At 34.5% G+C, this 22,009-nt stretch overlaps 1 protein-coding gene across 2 annotated transcripts in view; it reads left to right on the top strand.

The window, feature by feature from the left end:
• Positions 1-22,009, top strand: part of LOC150091553 (cyclic AMP-responsive element-binding protein 3-like protein 2) — a 104,919-nt gene that overhangs the window by 62,353 nt on the left and 20,557 nt on the right. Inside the window, exons 8-9 of one of the 2 annotated variants that reach the window (XM_090384544.1) lie at positions 6,372-6,430; positions 13,010-13,078. In XM_090384544.1, coding sequence (XP_090240670.1) covers positions 6,372-6,430; positions 13,010-13,078 — 128 coding nt within the window. The remainder of the gene's footprint in view (positions 1-6,371; positions 6,431-13,009; positions 13,079-22,009) is intronic. The other variant, XM_090384550.1, reaches the window with a different exon arrangement.

The raw sequence follows: 22,009 nt of genomic DNA, 5'->3' as shown, positions 1-22,009 counted from the left end.
TGATAGGATTCAGTGATGTGGTTACAAAGGAACTAGGTGTAAAAAATAATTTTGATATCATATACTTGGATTTCAGGAAAGCTTTTGACACTGTTGTGCATGGAAGATTGCTGTACAAATTGGAGCAGTATGGTATGAAGGGTAAGTTGCTACAATGGATAAAAGAGTGGTTGAGTGAGAGAAGACAGAGTGGTAATTAATGGGTGCTGCTCTTCGTGGACTAATGTTATTAGTGGAGTCCCACAGGGTTCGGTGTTGGGTCCTCTGTTGTTTTTTATATTTATCAATGATATTGATGAAGGTATATCAGGCTTAGTGTCGAAGTTTGCAGATGATACAAAGGTTGGCAGGGTTGCTAATGACAGTGTGCTACTGTAACAGGATCTAGACAATTTGGGCAGATGGGCTGAGAAGTGGCAACTGAATTTTAACATTGACAAATGCAAAGTACTGCATATGGGTAGAAATAACCCCAGAGGAACATACCAACTGTGTGTTACTACACTTAGGGTGGTAGAAAATGAAAAAGACCTGTCAGATATGAAGTTTTCTGAGCAATGCAGATAGGCTGCCAGAGCAGGTCATGGGGTATTGTCAATGATATACAGGAATTTTGCTAGCAGGGAAAAGGAGGGGATTATCCCTTTGTATAAGGCAATGGTCAGGTCACGCCTAGAGTACTGCATACAGGTCTGGAGGCCTCATTTTAGGAAGGATGTAAAGCTGCTTGAGTGTGTACAGAGAAGGGCAACAAGATTGGTGAGGGGGATGATGGGGTCCTCTTACCAAGAAAGGCTCAAGTGCTGCAATTGCATCAGCTGGAGACTAGACACCTGCAAGGTAATCTGATTGAGGTGTATAAAGCCTTGAATGGGTTGAGCACGCTGAATTGTGATGGGATTCTTCCGCTTGCTCAGATTACAAACCTGAGGGGGCATAAATTCAAATGGAGGAAAGACAGTTGTAGAGTAGATGTGCTAAAATTTCCTTTAGCTAGCAGGTGTTAATTGCTGGAATAAACTTCCATCTGTCGTTGTGGAAGTTGATAGTTTAAATAAATTCAAGGAGGAACTGGACAAACTTTTAGAGGAAATGGTTGTGTGAAAATTTTTTTTTGACTGACGCTAAATAAGCTCATATACACTTGCTTTCTTGCATCACATGCCTCTATTACTACTACTACTGACACAGGAACATTGTTGTGATGTATCTTATCTTTAGTATGCTATTTGCACATCTTGACTTTGACATTCAAATAGACCTGCTCACGTCAGTCTGAATATGTAGCAATTTCTGGCCAAGAGTAACTTGCCTGTGGTCCTCTCATCCTCCATTTTCTTAGGATCTAGCTCTCTGCAATTTATTCTTGCTCTTGAAACTAAAATCTTCACAGAAAGAGCAAAAATTATAATGTTTTGAAGACTCATGAAAAATTACAGAATATGTGAAAGGGGGTTTAAAAAGCAGAGGCTCCAGAAGTGGTTGCAGCAGTGGCAGAATTTTTGGATTCACTATCTCAAGTCTTAAGGGAATTGCTTCAGGAGTGACAGCATGGAATACCTAGCATTTGACTTTTTTTTTTTTTTAATTCAGCCCAGAAGTTTTTTGATTCTACCTTGTGCATGGAATAAAATTGGAAATTATGCATTCATTGCTAAAAGCTGTTGCATATTTATAAACAAATGGCTGGGTATAACTCAGGGGTGGATTGGCCATAAGACTTACTGGTGAAACCCCAGTGGGCCAGAGGCCGGTGTGATTTTCAGTATTACACTCTGACCTCCTATGCATTCTATTTGTTTTTCTTGGTAAGAATTTTTGATCCAGCCCCCCTCCCCTGGTATAACTGTGCTAATAATAATAATCACATAAAACAACCTAGTACCCAATGATTCTACTGGATAAAACAGTTTTTATTAAATTGTAAAGTTTTGGCTTTCTAACAGGAATAGACATACAATACAAGTATATCTGTCAATTAGTGACATAATTTGAGTATTAAAATATGTGCTTTTTATGAATAGCAGAGATGTTTTCCTCTGCTATTCTTAAAGGAGATGGGAGAGTGAAATTGTTACTTTTATAAATTTTTACTCATTAGTTTCAATCATATAAATAGTATAAAAATTATTTAACACTAGTTTTCATTGTAAAAGAAAGGACAAAGGTTTAAGAAAGTACTGAAATCAATAGTAAAAAATAAATACAAACTGTGCAAAACACAAAGCAAATTAAAACCATAGTTATGACAGGTAATAGACTGCTAACTTTTTACACATCTGGCAAGGTATAAATATTGTATTTAAGCCAGTGTAATATTGATGCAGTATTTTGTTTGTATTTTGCATGTAAGTGTGCAAACAATTTTGCTCATGACTGAGTCTTAATCATCTACTCTCCTCAGTGCATAACAACTCATGAGATTTATGGCATATTTATACATATGAAGCATCATACTTTAGTTCATAATTTTAAAACAAACAAATGATTAAAAAAGAAATTCTACAAATCATTCAATTAACAAACAAACAATTAAAAATTAGTATTTTATGGATATTTAGGTCATGCCTAGCCCACTCTAAATATATAATCCTCTGTTATTCACAATTATAAAATATATTCCAGTTTCCTGAATTTTATGTGTTGTATTTTTTCAATGAAAGCTTCTTGTTATATTCTATAGTTGTCATTTCTTAACTGGCTATTTTGCATATCAGCCAACACAGAAAAACAATTATATTATAGGGATCATGTCAAGTCATTGCAAGAAAATTTATGTGAAACTTCACTGTATGTCACAATTTGGTGTATGATGGTTTGGTGTATATGTCAGTTTGGTGAATGACATTTCACTGTATGTGAAAATTTGGTGAAAAGCAATTGGCAGCTACAACGATTTGTTAAATTTTTTGGGAGAATCCGGTGTAGGGCAAAGCAAGATAGAAAATGCAAACTTTTAATATGCCGTGCTGTAAATGACGAATTTTGTATATTGCTCACTATACAGTTCCTTATATTTTATATTTTTGACGAAGTGCGCTATGCACCTTTTTTTTTTTTAATGCTCATTCTACTTTTTTTTTTTTTAGGAAATCATATTAAAAAAGTGCCATGGACAGGTTAAAGATTGGGATACAAGAGAACCTTGTTTGCACTTTACTTCCAGTTCTGTAAGTTGCACATTTTAGGAAATACACATTGGGGTGGGAGAAGTTGTTCTAGTGACCAAAAGATCGTTAATGGATGCTAGCTGGGTAATTTGCATCTTCTGACATTTGAAAGAAGTTAGTAGTAGACTAGTACCATGGATGGGCTAAGGGTAGGCAGATAAGCCTACCTAAAAAAAAGGGTAAGGCCTCCTAAAAAAAAAATTAATAATCTTATCTGGTGTTACAATAGAACAGAGTCATGCTGAAATAGGCACATACTACTTTCTAACCTGCGTCTGAAAAGAATTGATATGAATCCTTTTATACAAAATAAATGGATAAAAAATATATTATTTTCTTTTTTCTAAATTTCTGCATTCATCTTTTCTAAGTTGCCAAAATCTCTTGTTTCCTAAACCTTTTACTTCATTGATTTTGTTAATTTCTGATCTCTGTGTGATACATCAAATTGTTGTGCATATAGCAAATTTTTGTACTCACTAAATTGTAGACAACAATTGTCTTTCAGCAAACTGTCATGCACTGGATTGTCACATACAGCAAACTGTCATGCAAGGAATTGTTGCATATAGCAAATTTTTGTGCACCAAACTGTCCTGCAACTGATTTGTACCCAAATTATGAACTATGAAATGTGTTTCCTTGAAAACTTGCTCTTCTGCTTATGCAAAAAATAAAGACTGTACTCGGCAGTATCACCCTAGTTTTTTCACAACCAATTTGATTCAATTATCCTTTTAGAGGCAGTAAAGTATGATGGCAATAGCATTTTAAAAAAAATTTAACAACTGGTTCTACTAGATCTCTACCAAACAGTGCAAACTGGCTAGGTGAGACCACTAGGTTATACTTTGGTAAATGTTTGTGGGATTTAAGCTTGAAGCAGGTACACTAATTAAATTAATAACATCTTCACATAGTCTTTCTCCTTTGGGCTACCTTTATTTCTGGTGTCACAATTTTCTGGGGATAATTCCCAGTAATAACTTGTAACTGTTTGTGGTCAAAAGATAAAATATCCTGCAACTTTTCAGAACTGAAATATTTTAATGTACATAATGTTAAGTGATTGAAATATAGAATATTTTAAAATCCTCCCAAAAACTACTCTGAAATGAAAGTATCCTCAGTATATTCTTCAAAAATTATTCTCAAGAATTATCTATTGTTAATAATGTTAATTGTATAATGAAGTAATATTCCTTCTTGTAGGAGTCAGCTCTGTTAATTAAATGGTCTGAATATATAGTTGTAGCAAAGAACATGCTAGTTAAATAGTAAAATAAATCTATTAATGCCTTTGGAGAGCCTATTTTTGAATAGCCAAAATAATCTTTCTTGATATGCATCTTAACCTACTTTAATTTTTTGACTCTTCTGTGTGTTATAGACCAACAGTAGAAACGTAATTTGTTAATTACGTGGATAAGAGGTCAGTAATGTGGATTATACAGTACTTCCTTCAGCTTGCACCTGTCTGACTGCCCTATGCATAAGCAAACTCCAGAAGTATGTGTGTCTGTCGTGTTCAATAGATTGTACACCTGCAGTGCTAGTTACATTCTGGACACACGAAGGGATGCAGACCTTCAGGAAACAAGGCGTTAAAACATTGATTATTCTCTCTGGTTGAATGTCACAGCCACTTCATATGGTCACTTGGAGGCCAAAATTGCAAATGTAATACAGTCGATTCAGGTTATTTGGGACACATCGGGACTAGTGCATTTTGGCCCGATTAAGTGGCTGCCCCAATTATCCGAAGTTTCACATAAATAGTTAAAAATACAATGGACCCTTGCTTTACAATTGGTTCACTGTACGATGGACTCACCATAGTAAAGTACCATTCACTATACGATGTGTAGTAAGCGCCAGTCATTATGATCACGTTTGTGAATTGAATTTTAATTCTATTAAGCAGCAATTCTAATTAGCGAAAATAGGAGGAATATTATCCACAGGCTATAAAAGTAAAGATATATTAAGCACAGATTTACCCTTTATTACCTTACCAATTAAAAAATTAAATGATATGTGATAATCGGAATAATTAATACGTACTGTAATATGTACATACTAACTAGTTGACATTTCTGTTCACTGATTTGTGGGTGGGAGTTAAAATTTAAAACCGTAAAAAGATAAGCAATTAATAACAAAGAGCACGGCACACAAATTGCAAGTAACACGATACGCGCAAGTGAGAATGGAGTAACAACTTACAAAGCTTTAAAAACAGAAATGATGAGCAGATTCTGAAAATTTATTTTTTTATATGATTGAAGATTCCATGAAAGTGTAAACACATTTCACCATAATAACCCACAGAATTCCAGCTGTCAGTATTATTGCAAATTCAATAAGGTCGAGTTTACTATCTGTTTATGATAGAAAACTAACAGTAAACTAACAGAAAAGCCCTATAAACAGGTGACTGCTAATTGTTTTTATTGTATTGTGGTTGTGACTTCCAGAAATTCGACCGAACCACGTGGTGCGGTCGGAGACAATCATAGGGTAATCTGCAGTGCTGCGGTCTCCTGCTCCGATTAAATGGCATATTGTCCCAATTAAGCGAAGTAAACCCTGGCTATTTTCTCGATTGGGTTCTGTTTTTTAAGATTTGCCCCAAATAAACGGCTGCCCCGATTAACCGGTGGCCCAAATAACCAGAATCCACTGTATTTAAAAAACAGATAAAAACTATTTTATATATATGTTTTTAATTCATTTAATATTATGAAGCATTTTTATTGATCGAAATATCACATCTGGTGTGTATGGGCTTGGCACACACAGGGTCCTGAGCTGGATATCATCATTTATCATTCTTCTCTTTCTTGGTGATTCTCTTCTACTTCTGACTCTCTCTCTCGCTCTCTCGGGGTAATTCAAAATTTATTATTTTTTTGGCTGGTGCAGCATAAGCCTCAGACTTCCTTGCACCATATGGCTAATAATAATAAGAAATTAAGGAAAGCTAAAAATTTATTTAAAAACAAAAAACTTTAGTTTGAAAATTACAAACCTCTTGTTTTCATTTTCAGCTTCCATGGTTGAATACTATGTCAAACTGAGTTAATAATTCAGTTTTTATTCCATTCTTATAAATTTAATTATCATGGTTCTTGAATTCTTTTACAGATTGAATTGTATTTTATATTTTATGAGTTGCAATTAGTAATTTTTTATTTTCAGCAATCTGCTCAGGACAGTCGGAAACGAAAAAAGGAATATGTTGAAGGTCTAGAAAACAGGTAATTTGAATATTTGTTTTTACACATAAAAATATATGTGCATCATTTACTTAAGTAAATGATGCATAATTATTGCCGAGTAGTAGATATTCTCAGAATTTTTATATGAATTTACAAACAGGAAACATTTTGTAAATTTACGATCAGTGATCCGTTTCAGTTGTTTTTATTCTGGAGAAGTATAAAGTATAGGAAAAGATTCAAATTCGTTGTAATATACAATGTTGATTAGTGTGCTTATTTCAAGTTATTTTGGACAATTCTAATTGGGTCGAGGCATATCAGTGGTTTGTAGAACTGCTGCTTCAGCTGCCAGAGTCTTTCTGTGGATGGTACTCACTATACATTTATATAGTTTTTTGAATATTCTATTTGTATTACCATTTGCGTATATAAGTTTGAACTGTACGTTTAAAATGGCTCTTTTAAAGGACGTGCATGAAGGACACGATTGACAGTGGGAAAAGATTTGTTTATGCTTACTGTTTAAAAAAAATAAAAAAAATAAAAAAACGTCAAACATATGGACAAAATTATTTCAAGAAATTATATAATAATAATTTAGATTATAATTATTTAAAACATCAGGCTAGTTTTTTGGCCTTCAGACTACAGTAAAAATGGGTGAAGAATTTTAAATGATACACAAAATAGTTTCTCTTTTGTGGAAGGATGAGTATCTGGTTTGCCTTACCTTTACAGAGTAACTAGTTGATTTCCTCATCATTTGGCCCACCAGTACAGCTTACTGAAAGACATTTTTGAATCGGGCTCTTTTTTTATTTATACATATGCATGCATCACACATATACAGAGTATAGATGGTACATGCTCTATCCTTTTTAAATTAGTATTGTTATTATGATAAAACTGGCAACACAGAATTCCCCAAGGTATAGGAGTAAAGTAGGAGAGAAAATGATACATGGTCTAGAACTTTTTATCAAATGAATACTTTATTCAAGTACAGTGATGGTATTGTGACAGATTTGATTGTAATAGTACACCTAATAATTTAGTAATTAATAGGTTAATTAAAAAGTTAGAGAAATTTAGTTATCTTAATAATAAGAGGTAAATTGGCTGCAACAAAATAGTTACAGTGAAATTATAAATACTTCTAGCCATGGCTGTCCAGATTAAATGGAAGTTTATTTTATAAATTCTTAAGAATGTCCTAATTTTTTTTTTTTTTTTTTTTCATATAATTTGAGTCTATAGAGTATGATGCCCATTTCATGATTATTAATAAGTGAGATTGCAGACTTAGAAAAGTGGTGCTGTATCATCTTGATCTTGGTGAAGAGTGAGAACATTGAAATTTGGTATTTAAACCCAGTATCAATGTATTCTGTATGATTACTTAGTCTTTAATCAACACAGCTCAGTGAAAAATATATATGTAATTCTTGCATTCATTGCCTTTGTCTCTGTTTTTTTGTATAAATATACTGAGAATTTCTGATTGCATGTTTGTTTGAGAATATTGTGCAAAATAATTTTTATAATAATAACAGGAGAATTTCTCAGTCTGTCTACTGAGTTGACATATTGAGATTGACAGTTGGATGCTTCTCAGGGACTGAAAGCAGATATAGATAATTTCGATTTTCGAGTGTTTCTATGGGAGTCTATGTTGTTTCCTTGAAGCTTTCACAGCACAATGGCTGTAATTATTATTTGTCTGCTCAGTGTGAAAAATGTCTTGGTTTGAGTCCTATCTAAATAGGAAAAACTTTTATGGATTTTTTTTTCATACCATGTCCCAGTTTCTTGAACAAGGCTTGCTAGGTTTTATCCTCTCAAACAACTTAGGTATTTCATCTGTAAAACAGGCAAATCAGCCATAGAATACTTGCTATTTACAAATATAGAACACTGATGCCTTGGCACAAAATAAACCAACCAGCCATCGGCCCATTGAAGAAACTCTTCAGTCAAATACATGCTCCTGAGGTGGGCGTTTGCAGTCCAAGATCAAACTGAGAGGCATTTTTATTATATAATATTGATGAATAAAAATCCCTACTATTAATGAAAATTAGTGCAAAACCAAGTATAACTGCTCTGTGTACAGTCAGTGATCACTGAACTGTGACCACCTATCTAATACTGTGTTGTGCCACCATTCTCATGGATAGCAACTGCTATTCATCTAGGCATTGACATCCACTAGATGTCAGAAGACATCCATAGGGATTTGCAAACCATACTGCTTGCAAGGCTTTCCACAGTATCAGAATAGATGAGGGTGTATGTCCACACACACCTCACTTTCATTCCAAAATATTCCACAGGTGTTCAATTGGATTGAGGTCAGGCGAATTTGGGGGCCAATCAAGACGGGTAATATCTTCACTGTGTTTCTCGACCTATTTGGGCATAGTGCAGACCTGATAATGACCGTGACACGGTGCATTATAATCTTGGAATATCTCATTTCCGTTCAGGAAAAACTGCAACATGGCAGGGTGCACATGTCTCCTAAGAGATACTGGCAGATCTCACCAGTGAAACATTGGTTCATACACACCAGAAGTCCTAATTGTTGCCAGAAAAACATGTCCCATGTTAAGCAGTCTACCACCTGCCTGGATAGTGCCCCATATTAAGCATGGACTAGTGTATGATGTGTCCAAGGACTCATGTAGTTTGTGTCACACATGAAATCCATCTGCATGGTGTACCAAGTATTTGGACTCATCTGACCAGCACACTTGTTGCCAGTCCTCCAATGTCCAATCAGCATGTTGTTGACACCATAGCATTTGCCATCCATGATGATCAGTGGTGAGGGGGGAGAGAGTGTTTCTTGGATCAGCTGCTGTGGGGCTCCATATGTCTGAGTGTGTTGCATGTTTTCATTCGGGATATTGTTCTTGCATTCTTCATATTGTATTGCAAAGTCAGATGTTGCACAGTAAGTTGCTGTTGAGCCCATATAATGCACTGCATTCTTCACTTACCACAAACATCTATCTTGCATAATCCTTTCCAGTTCTGTTGGCTGGAGATGATTTGACACCATTCTTTGTATACCTTAATTACATCTTGGGCTGTGAGCAACCAAAAAGACATGCTGTTTTCATTATGGAAGTGCCCAATGCACAAGCTACCACTATTGTACCCTTTTGAAGCTCCATGATATCTTTTACTACATCCCTAACTGCTACTTTATCACTTTTACTTGCTTAACGAGATGCAAATTACTACTGCTCTAGCATACAAAGTGGTTTGGCTTTTATACTGTGAGCTATAACATATTCCATTACGGATGACATCAGGGCCTATCTTAGGCCTAGGCAAACTAGCATGTGCCTAAGGCTTTGGCGGGGCCTGTAAATGGCAATGGACACAACCCATATCGGTGATATCCAATAGTGTAATGACAAGCATGATTGCTCGTGTTCCTTATAAAATTTACAAATAAAGTATACTTTCAGATTGTAATGTATCTTCTAGTCAAAATATGTGTGCCACCGATATGTTCAGATTTGTATATATTTCCTTAGAAATATATGCAGATTTATTTGCTTTACATTTTTATATTGATTGTGTAATCCTAATTTTCCAAGGGCCCCTATTCCCTATTTTTTTACTATTAAAGTAGGGCATTTCATAATAAACATTTTTACAGGCTCCAAAAAAAACTTTTGTTTATGTTCCGCATATCCTCAAGTTAGGCCCTGGATGGCATGGTCACAATTCGGTGATCACTGAGTGTATATATTATTGGTAATTTTTGTATTTGTAAATAATGCTTTAATGCAGTAGAATTATTTTTAAAATATAAATAAGTCCAAAACATTCATTGTTTAATTAAACAAAAATTTCCTTTAATACTTTTGCTGCTGGCTTTCCCAATGACTTTTTTAACTCAGGATTGTTTCAATCTGTTGAGTCAATCTGGATTGTAGAAGGCAGAAACATTTTTGTGCTTTCTTCTCACCATAACCAAATTAGCAAACTTCCTGTGAAGGTTGGTTGACAAAAATATCTGGTTTTTCTTTTATCAAATTGAAAGAAAAAGTTCTAAAATTAGGGTGGTTTTTCCCTCCAAGTGGACTGAACCTGATTCCACATATTTACATTAGGAATTAGTGAATGTGTTCAATAATGAAACTTGAATTATTGATTTGTTCAACACAATGTAAGGGTTATATTGTGTACATATATACAAGGTGTCTCAAAAATATTGGTACAAACGTTTAGGGGAGGTAGGTAACATCTAAAGGAATGTGAATCGCAGAGGAACCCATAACCGGAAACGTCACCGTAAGTTGGTAGATGGCGCGGAAATCACCGCACAATGAGCATGCATCGATATACGAACTGTGAGCTGGCAAACATGCACCTAGTGTATGGATTAGCAGAGGGCAATGGACGAGCCGCTCGACGAATTTATGGAGAACGCTTCCCAGACAGACATGTACCGGACCACCGTTTGTTTGCTCGTGTGCATCAAAATTTGTGCAATTATGGGTCATTTAGAGGTAACAGGAGTAGTGCGGGCAGACCACGTTCGACGCGAACTCCCGCCATGGAAGAAAGTGTGTTGAATGCCGGCCAGAATAATCCTACTACCAGCACACGCGCCGTTGCCTCTGCCTTAGGAGTGTCTCATTGCAGTGTACAGTGTGTCTGGCATGACGATTCCTTACACTCCTTTCATCTCCAAAGGGTTCAGTTACTGCTCCCCCAAGATCATCCTGCACGTGTGGCTTTTGCGCAGTGGTTTCTCCAAGAAAGTGTTCAAGACTTGAATTTTTCAGCCTATGTTTTGTTCACAGATGAGGCTTATTTCACTCGGGAAGGCTTATTCAATCAGCACAATTCATGTGTAGGCTCACGACAACCCCCATGGTGTGTGTCCCCATGCGGCACAACATTGCTTCGCAATAAATGTGTGGGCAAGTATGGTTGGTAACTGCTTAGTCGGCCCATACCTGTTACCATCCCACATGAACTCCACTAAATATCGGATCTTTCTTGAACAAGTTCTGCCAGGGTTACTTGACGATGTTCCAGCAAATGTGAGATGCAACATTTGGTTTCAACTTGATGGGGTGCCTGCCCATTATGAAAGGTGTGTTCGTGACCATTTGAACAGGTGTTTTGGGTGTCGATGGATTGGCCGTGGTGGACCGTTGCCTGGCCCCCACGCTCACCTGATTTAATCGAGCCTTGATTTCTTTCTGTGGGGGTCCCTCAAATCTATCGTGTATGAATCGCCTGTGGAGACGGAAATGGATCTCGTGGCGAGACTCGTCTGCGCTGCTGCTACTGTCAAAGAAACTCCAGGTGTGTTCGACCATGTCCGCCAATCCGTGATGCGTCGGTGTCACGCATGCATCGTGTTTCATGGTGGAACCTTCGAGCATCTGTTGTAATATCATGAAATGCATCCATCTCATACTCCATTGTTAATATTATGTCAAATAAATGTTTTCCACTAATTACCGTCTTGTGTCATTTCTGCTTCTTGTGCCTCTGCTACTACTTTCCATGATGTTTCCAGTTATGGGTTCCTATGCGATTCACATTCCTTTAGATGTTACCTACCTCCCCTAAACATTTGTACCAATATTTTTGAGACACCCTGTATATATATAATGCAGGGTACAGGGATTTTATTTTTGCATGTAGAATTATTTATGCATCCTGCGTAAATAATTAATTAACCTGTATTATTTTTAATAGCATACTTAAATGATATGCCGTAAATGTATAGTGTATAAGCTGTATTGAAACTTTACAGTTCTTTATCATGAGGAAACATAACCTAACCGATTCATTCATGATAAAATGTTTCACCTGCATCCACTGAGAGAAAGAGGGTTCATTGATAGTTTGAAACAAGAACGTATGGGGCTCAAATTATTTCGGCCTCCCTGCTCATCATAATTACATAAAGAAGATATATGAGGCATCAGAGACCAGAGTTCATTTATTATTTACACCTTTAAACAGAACAATATCAGAAGTTTTATTCATCAGTAGTTTTTTGACAGGTGAGAAGAAATCTGTGTTGTCATTCATGTTGCACAAATCTCTAGATTTTACACAGCATTACTTTGAAACTGCATGATATCTTCCAAACCTTTGACTATGCTATGTGTGGAAAACATGCTTTCAGTATTATTTTGTGTTGTGCATGTTCTAAAGTTAAGTTTATCTGCCTTTTAGGATGAAACATAGCTTAATAGTTGGAACCATAGAATTTTTTGCACGAAAAAATCTTAAAAAATGCTCCAGGCAGTGGGATCCACACTTTAGAAGTTGACTTTTTTTTCATAAATTTAAAACCCTTTTATGATTTAAATGAATGTATTCTTGATAGAATTGTTTGTTTTTGTTGTGTGTGTGTGTGTGTGTGTGTGTGTGTGTGTGTGTGTGTGTGTGTGTGTGTGTGTGTGTGTGTGTGTGTGTGTGTGTGTGTGTGTGTTTACAAAAGCTGAAACTATTGCCCTTGGTCTAGTAATGTTGAATATATTTCATATCTTTGAGATTTTAAATTCTAAATATATAGATTCTATTTTTTAATAATTTGTAATGTTTTTTTTTCTTTCTTATTTTTAGAGTTAAAGTATGTACTGTACAAAATATTGAGTTACAGAAGAAAGTAAAACTACTGGAAAAACAAAATATGTGTGTATTTTTTTTTTTTTTTTTTAATATATTGAACTTTATTGATGTGATTTTTACTTAAGGAAATTTAAAATTTACATGTTTATGATACGTAAAAAAAGTTTGATACTAAACTTTTTAAAAGTTTGGTATCATAAAATTTTAATGTTTTCTGCCTTTTTAAATGAGCATTCTCTGGATCTTAGTAACTGAATTTAGAATTTTAACTAGCTCCACCTGGTTGAATGAAATAAATTGGCTCATTCAGAAGATTCAACTGCATTTTGTTAAACGTTGGCAAAATTTTTACTTATTTAAATTCTTTGGAGGAATTAATATTAACACATTACATCCATATTAATATATATGAATGTGTTAATTGAATATTAATATTCATATTGAAATACATATATAGTGATTCATATGCATTTCAGTATGCCAAATTCAGATTGAAAATATTTGTGCGAGGGATTTCCACCCTTCATTTTAGATATCATTCCAAATATTTGTCAAAAGTTAACAAGGAATTTGTTAGTCTTAAATTTTTTTATTTACATTCTCATTTCTTAATTTTTTTCTCATTTACATTCCTCAGAGAGAGAGTTATTCCCTGATGATGGTTTTAATATCACCAGCTGATATTTCCAAAATAGTCATAAGAATTTCAGACTACTTTGAAAAAAAATATTAAAAAATATTTTTATTTATTGTAGCCTATTTCAAACCAATTATTTAGACCTGTTTCTTCAGTGCATACAATTGCTAGTCAGCTAATATAGGAAGGTTTTTTGAGGCCTATGCTCAGATGTTCCTTTCCAGCATTTTATGTGTGCAGTCAGTTCCATCAGCAGCATGACAGAGCTGACTGCCCACACAAAGCAAACTGCAATCAACAGCACTTGATAGTTTCATTAAACATTACATTTTAATTGTAAATTATAAATAATATTTCTAATTAAATTAATTGGGATAATTTTATTAACTTATCTCTATTTTCCTATACTAACCAGATGCATCAGTTTTGTTAGGATAAGTTAGGTTAGAAAAAGTAAGAAATGGAGAGAACTGGAAGCCAAACAACATATTTGCACTCTGGCACGTGTACATAAACATGTTTGAAGCCAGCCCCTTCTGTAAACTCGAATCTTAAACTGTTACATTGACACAGAACTGTATTAAAATATTTAAGAAATATGTTGATATTAAAATTTATCAGAAATTATCAATTCTTAGAAAAGTATTATCATAATCCTATTATCCTCATTCTGATTACACTTTTTTTGGTCATTAAAGTTAATATATGAGACCTGGTGTTCACATGGAATACTGCTTTTTTTTTTTTTTTTTTATATTGGTGTCCCCTCCTATAGCTCTTGGCAAAGGTCCAAATATTTGACTTTCCATTGTCACTGTGGCTCAGAATTTAAAATTGGTGATACCCAGCTGTCAGTCATGATAAGTGAAAGCCAGTAGCAAATAACATCAGCATATGAGATCTATAGAAAAGTTTTTTTAATAATTTTCAATACTCTTACCCCAAGTTTAGAGTTGAAGATGCTCAGCTGTCACTCTGAGTAGTCATGCACCCTTGTGTATGACCACTCAGACGGAAAATATACACCAGTCGTTTCAATTCCCTTTAGCTACAAAAAAAAAATTTTTTTTTTCATTGTTAACATAGGATTTTATCTATTTTTGCATTGTGTTTCAGCTATTTTCAACTGACTACAGTTGGCAACACTGATGCTAAAGTGATCGCAATTCTAATGCACAAAATGGTACCTCCCCTGTCACAAATGGTGCACCTCCTGTCATTTTTTTTCTGGATCTACCATGGTTATGATACTTTGCATTATAAAACAGAAAAAACAACCCTTGTACACATTTTCAGGTAATATTTTATACTTAGCATGTACAGTGACTGATTATAATAATTTACAGCATCATCATCATCAGCCATTTTCAATCCACTGCAGGATGAAGGCCTCTCCAGCAACTTTCCAGTTCCTTCTGTTTTGAGCACTGGCCATCCATTTACTACCCAAAAACTCATGAATTTCATCTATCCATCTCCGCCTTTGTCTTCCAGGTTTTTTTCTAGCTCCTCTTGGGTTACCATTCTGTTATTTTCTTAGTCCATCTGTCATCATGTCTTCGAGCTATGTGTCCTGCCCAAGACCATTTTAGTTCTTTAGTTTTGATAAGAATGTCCTTTACTTGAGTTTGCTGCCTAATCCATGTGTTTCTCTTCTTATCTAACAGTCTGATTCCCAATATAATTCGTTCCATTCTTCGCTGTGTAGTTCTCAGCTTCTCTTCCATTCTTTTGGTGAGTGCCCAAGTTTCACTTCCATAAATCATGGTGGGGAGTATACATCGATTCATTATTTTACGTTTCAGACAAACTGGGATATTGCTCTTCAGTATGTGACTATATTTCCTGAATGCTATCCATCCAAAATTTATTCTTCTCTTGACTTCCAGCCATTTATCATTATTACAGCTAATAACTTGTCCCAGATAAGTATATGACTTTTCAATTACTGCTCCTTCAATCATTATTTCCCTTTCTGTGGCATACTTGTTCATCATTACTTTTGTTTTAGCCATATTCATCTTTAGTCCAAAACCCTTACTAACTGTGCATAACTGATTAAGATTTTCCTCTAATTCTTTGGGATCGTGGCTTATAACCACAATGTCATCTGCAAATCATAAATGGTTTAGGTACTCTCTGTTCACATTGACTCCTTTCTGCGACCAGTCTAATCTTCTGAAAGCTTCCTCAAGGGCAGCAGTAAACAGCTTTGGAGATATTGTGTCTCCTTGTCGAACTCTTTTCTCGATTTTAAATTTGCTACTATCTTTGTCTAGTCTAATAAAGGAGGTGGCACTCTCATATATTTTCTTCAAAATCATAATATATGGAGTATCTATGCCTTGTCTTTCCAGTGCCCGAAACATTGCCTTACTGCCTCCATTGCCTCCATCTTCCCCACTGCTGGTATCATTCCCTCGCTCCTTGTATAATTCTCTATAGTAGTCTTCTGCTATTTGAATTATGCTTTCTCTGCTGTTTATAAGTACACCATCGCTATTCTTCAGTTTCAGTATCATTTGTCTTTCTGTATTACTGCTCATGGCTGCTGATTTAAATCCTTTGTTTTCCCTTAATGCTTGTTCTACTTTTCTTGTGTTAAATCTTCTTATGTCCTCTCTGAGTCTCTTTCTAATGGCTTTGCATAACTCAGTACAGCAGGCCTCCATTATAACACGGTTCGCTTTAACGCTGATTCGCTATAACGCTGTTCTTATATTATAACCCGTATCTGACTATAACGCTGTCACAGATCACTATAACGCTCTTTTACAGATTACATTTTTAGTATATTTAGCGAAATCGTTTCATTTGATGGAGTCGATAGCTTGAAAATGAATAGCAAAACAGCATTAAAACGTTTCCCACGCTGATTTGCGAAATATTCCCATTGCTCGGTGAAATTTTCTCACATGCTAATTTAATTGCAGTACAGTAACTTGTTACGTAGTTGCGAGATCAACATTTAAAAAATGATCAAATATATTGCTTGTAATATTTGCATTATATGCATTTATCCGAAGTCTAGTCATCACTCAGTACAGTATTAGACATTGTGCGTAACGGACAGTTTACTTGAACATTGTATCGTAATTAATGCAACCAACGCAGTTACATTTTCAAAGAGTTAATAATGGCCGATAAGAATGAAAAAGCAACAACGTCTGAGCACAGTACGAAGACTATAAATGTAAGAAAAATACTGAATTTGAAAATTAAATTAGACGTTTTGAAGCGAATCGATTCCGGTCAACGACAAGCGGATGTATGCTATAATTTCGGACTTGCAACTTTAACTCTAAGAACAATTATAAAAAAAATAAAGAATTAATTTTAGCAGCGGGAAAGATAGCTGTTCCACTGCAAGCAACTAGGACTAGGCCAGCTATTAGGATTGAAATGAAAAGACTAATTTTATTGAAGATAATATTCCAGTGCGGAATTCAGTTAAGTTAAATATTGAAAAAAAAAAAAAAAAAAAATGTGGAACCATTTAAAACTGGTAAGGGCTGGTAGGATAGATTTAAAATCTAGGGAGAAGCCGCAAGTGCAGATCAAGGAGCCGAAACTTTCAAAAAAGAACTTGTTAAAATTATTGAAGAGGGATATTATGTGCTATACTTCTCAGCAAGTTTTTAACATAGATGAAGCGGGACTTTTGTGGAAACGAATGCCTAAAAGAAGTTTCATATTGAAAGAAGAAAAAACATGCCAAGTTTCAAAGCGGCGAAGGATCAGTTGACTTTATTGTTGGGTGGTAACGCTGCGGGGCATTTAAAATTAATACCCCTTTTAGTTTATTTGGAAGAGAACCAAAGTTCAACTCAAAATCCAAACATTTTTCATGATTAAATTCATCCATTAAATTAAATCAATTAAAATCAATTTAGATCAATTAAATTCATTATTTTAATTGGAATTTTAAGTTTACTTTTGATACACAAGTAGTTACCACATAATTATACGTATGTAATGCAGAATATTTTATATGTACAAATATTTGAATATTAAATATTTTGACCGACATTTGTGCATCTTTTCACTACTGCTTATTATTGATTAGGAAATATCCTATGGCACCAACCGCAACTCACAAATACATATGTGACCTTATGGAAAGCGGCGCTCGCTTAGCGCGGATTCACTTAGCGCTCTGTTTTTCCAGAACGAATGATCAGCGTTAAGCGGGGGTCACCTGTATACTCAATTTTCTCCCTGTCAGTGTTTTTCTTGCTCTTCATTTGTCGTCTTTGGTTCATCATGACAAGTGTTTCTAGACTGATTTTTTTTCTTCTTTGGATTTCTGTTTCCCTATAGGTTTCTCGGGTTTTATCACTTTCAGAAAGTTGTAATATTCCTCTTCGATATCTTGGTCCTGAGCAGTCTGCAGAAGCTCAAACTTGTTTTTAAGTTCCAGTACATACTGCTTTTTCTCCTCCTCTGTTATCTCAAAGACCTTTGTATTATTTACTAGAGTCAGTTTTTTCCTTTCCTTCCCTACATCTATATCAAGTGTACATTTTACCATTCTGTGATCACTTCCAACATTTACCTTATTCAGGATGGTAACATCATTCACAATATATCTTCTGTTAGTGAGGATGAAGTCGATTTCATTAGTTGTTAATCCATTTGGACTCTTCCATGTCCACTTTCTGTTCACCCTTTTCTTGAAAAAAGTGTTCATTACTGACAGTCCTTGAGATTCTGCAAATTCCACAAGTCTTTCACCTCTTTTATTTCTTTCACCAATTCCAAAATTTCCTATAGTTCCTCTTTCTGCGCTGTTTTGCCTTTTTCCAACCTTAACATTGAAGTCTCCCATAATAATAGTGTAGTGGGTTTTCTGCTCATCTAGAAGACTCAATTTCGGTGTACATTTCTTCAACCTCTTCATCACCATGGCTCGATGTTGGTGCATAAATCATTATAATCTTTAGCTTGTACCTCTTAGAAATCTTAAGTATTAGCCTTGACACCCTTGGTGATGTACTTTTGAATTCCAAAATGTCGTTTTTAAAATCTTTACAGACCAGGAACCCAACTCCACCTTCACTCCTTTCACTGTTTCCATTGGTGTACAGCAGATTTCCACTTGATAAACTTATAAGTGATTCATTTCTTCTTCTTGTTTCAGCCAAACCGATGATATTCCAATTCACATTTTCTAATTCCTTTTCCAGCTCTAATATCCTGTCTTCACCGATGAGTGATACAGCAGTTATCTGTAATTAACATCAGGAAAGCATACCTTATCGTAAAATGATAGATAACTGCTAGAAAGAAAAGACTTGAGTCTTTTCTTTCAAATATCTGCAAATATCTGCTTCATGGTATCCACTGTCTCTTGATCATATGGAAATGCTTTACTTGCAATTAGAACTGATTATAGGAGTATGTAATTTATGATGAAAGATAAGCAGACAGATCTTTAAAAAAATACTTGAGAATAAAATTGTTAGTGTTCTGTAAAGTTTCAACAGTTGATTGGGCTAGAACTTTTATTCAAGGAAATATCTTCCCTATTCATTTTTGGCTGAATTGAATTTGTTATCCAGTCCACTTGGATAAGGTGAAATGTCTCATCTGGATTATACTTAAATATGTAAATTTCAGATAATATTTATCTATTATTTGAAGTTTTATTTATTTTTTCCTGCTTTTTCACTACCCATTCAAGATAAGATATCAGATTTAAAACATTTTTCATTTATTATATATAACATTGCATAAAAAACATTATGGGAAACCTATTGTCTCAAAACTTGATGCTATGACATGTTGGACAGACAACTTGTGTAATTGAGAATCACTAATATTCGTAAAAACGGACAATGCTAACTTATTGTGATTTTCTCTTGTAGAGGATCTGTGTCCTCATTTTGAATTTAATTTTTAAATCAAAAAATTTGATTTTAGATCAAATTAAAAATAAAATATGAAATAAAATATATAGGATATTAAGAAATATTATTGAAATATATTTTAGAAATTAAGTCAGAAAGTCTCTTACCTGAGATTTTTTTCAAGTTTTTGAGGAATAACTGCATCCAGGTAAGGTTATAATTAGAATAGCTGGAAATAGTATTGAAAGACCTGCCTAAAGAAAGGTGAACCTTGTAACAGGACAAAGGAATGAAAGCAAGCTTTGACCTTATATTCATGCATGAAGAATAATTGGAGGTATAAAGGGAGATAAATACCCAAAGCTTGATGGGGCTTTTCATTTATACCATTTTCAAAGGGGAAGCAAACACATGTTGAAGTCCGTATTTATATGGCCCAGGCATGGTCCATTGTAGTATTTCAAAAGCAGTGGGAGGGATTAAGTAGACGAAGGGAAGAGGCTACTTTTGCCTACTTAAACACCTCCCAACCTGAGCTTTTGAATTATTACAATGAGACATGCCTGGGTCATATAAATACGGCTTTCGACATGTGTCGCTTCCCCTTCGAAGATGGTATAAGTGAAAAGTTCCCCATCAAGCTTCAGATATGTCTCCCTTTATATCCAATTATTTGCTATGCATGGATTTAGGGTCAAAGCTTGCTTTCATTCCTTTGTCCTCTTACAAGGTTCAACTATCTCTAGGCAGGTCTTTCAATACTATTTCCATCTATTCTAATTATACTTTACCTGGATGCAGTTATTCCTCAAAAACTTAAAAAAATCTCAGGTAAGAGGATGCCTGACTTAAAATATCTATAATGTTTCTAAAATATTTCTTAATATCTTACATAATTTTATTTCATATATTATTTTTATTTGATTAAAATCAAATCTTTTGATTTAAAAATTAATTCAAAATGAGGACACAGATCCTCTACAAGAGAAAATGACAATAAGTTAGCATTTGTCCATTTTTTTATGGATATTAATGGGTCTTGGTTATACACGTGTCTGCCCAACATGTAACCATTATTACATATAATGGAAAAAATTCTTAGATGTATCCCTCAAAAGACCTTAAGCGTATGCTGTTCTGGATGAAAAATAACCTTTTCTTGTTGTTTTTGATCAGCTGTATGAGAGATTGGGTAGCTTCATGTAACTACATTTGAACCACATTCTTTCTGAATAGTGAAATAAATTAAATTGTAGAGACATTGCAAACCCCCCCAATCATTTCCTAAATGATTTAAGTGTACTAAAATTTTTAGTGCATTTTTAAATTATAAAAAAAACAAAAAAACTTGTTCTCAATTTTCTGCCTGTTTGTGATGTAGAGAGATGAGATTCACAAGAATAGATTCACTTAATGAAACACAAGGTGTGGGAAGAATTAATATCAGAAGAAAAGCAGAGGTGCACTTTGGTTAAGAGATTTTTTAATAAGCTGAGTTGATGTAAAGGAATGAAAATTACATTGTAGCATCCTCTGAGGAAGCATATGACTATCAAAAAAATCATCCTAGATATCATTGTCACAGTTTTTTGTTTTTTTTTATACTTTAGCAGAGGCAGGAGACAAAGGTCGGGGGGGGGGATTGACCAGACATCCCATTTTCTCAACAAAGATTAAACAAGATGCCAAACAGTCCTCTTTTTTCCAACAGTGCCATTTTATATAGAATATTCAAGAATATCTTGTTACACATTTTGAAAGTGGTACTTTTTTTTTATTTTATAAAAATTATTTAATTGGATATGAATTTATAACACAACAGCAACATAAGTCACTGCACAGATTCAGCTGTGATAAACACAACTTTCTAAAATAGTTTACATGGCAGTTATGTGTTCATGATTTTTATATGCTTCCAGGTGTCTTACCTGTCATGTTACCTTTTCAGCAGTTGTCCTGCTTTTTATTTTTAATATCAAAAATCAAAAAAAGTCCCCCTAGGTAGGACCACTCTTCATTTCAACTGATCTGATAGTAGGTTCATATGGTGCTAGTGGCATCCCATTGAAATAAAAACATTTCTTGCACAGAATCAGACTTACTGATAATGCCAACCCTCAGTATATTTTAAGTATACTGTGGATAAGTTGGCTAGTAAAGGAATTGGCCTATTAGCAAAGACCATTTGAAGTTTTGTTTTAGTTTTTAGTTTTTAAGAAATAGCTAAGGACTACATAACATCCCACGAATAATACTTTATTCAATAAATATATTTTTACAGTGCTTAGAAAAGTACTCATCTGAACAGCAATATTGACAAAAAATATTAATAAATGACAGTGTTACAGAGTTAGGCTGTAGGTGCATAATGGTGCTCCATTGCCTATATCTGTGTGGTTACTTATATTACAAAGTGGAACCTATTTACTGCTAAGTTAGAGTTTAATGAAATAATTTTTTATATATATATATGTGTTTGAAATAAAAGCATAACTAATTTTATTTAGA

Source organism: Mastigoproctus giganteus, chromosome 1, assembly GCF_048544385.1.
Source record: "Mastigoproctus giganteus isolate SK-2022 chromosome 1, ASM4854438v1, whole genome shotgun sequence".
Classification (NCBI taxonomy): Eukaryota; Metazoa; Arthropoda; class Arachnida; order Uropygi; family Thelyphonidae; genus Mastigoproctus; species Mastigoproctus giganteus.
Note: the sequence above shows the minus strand (reverse complement) of the source record. Positions and strands in the feature narration are given on the sequence as shown.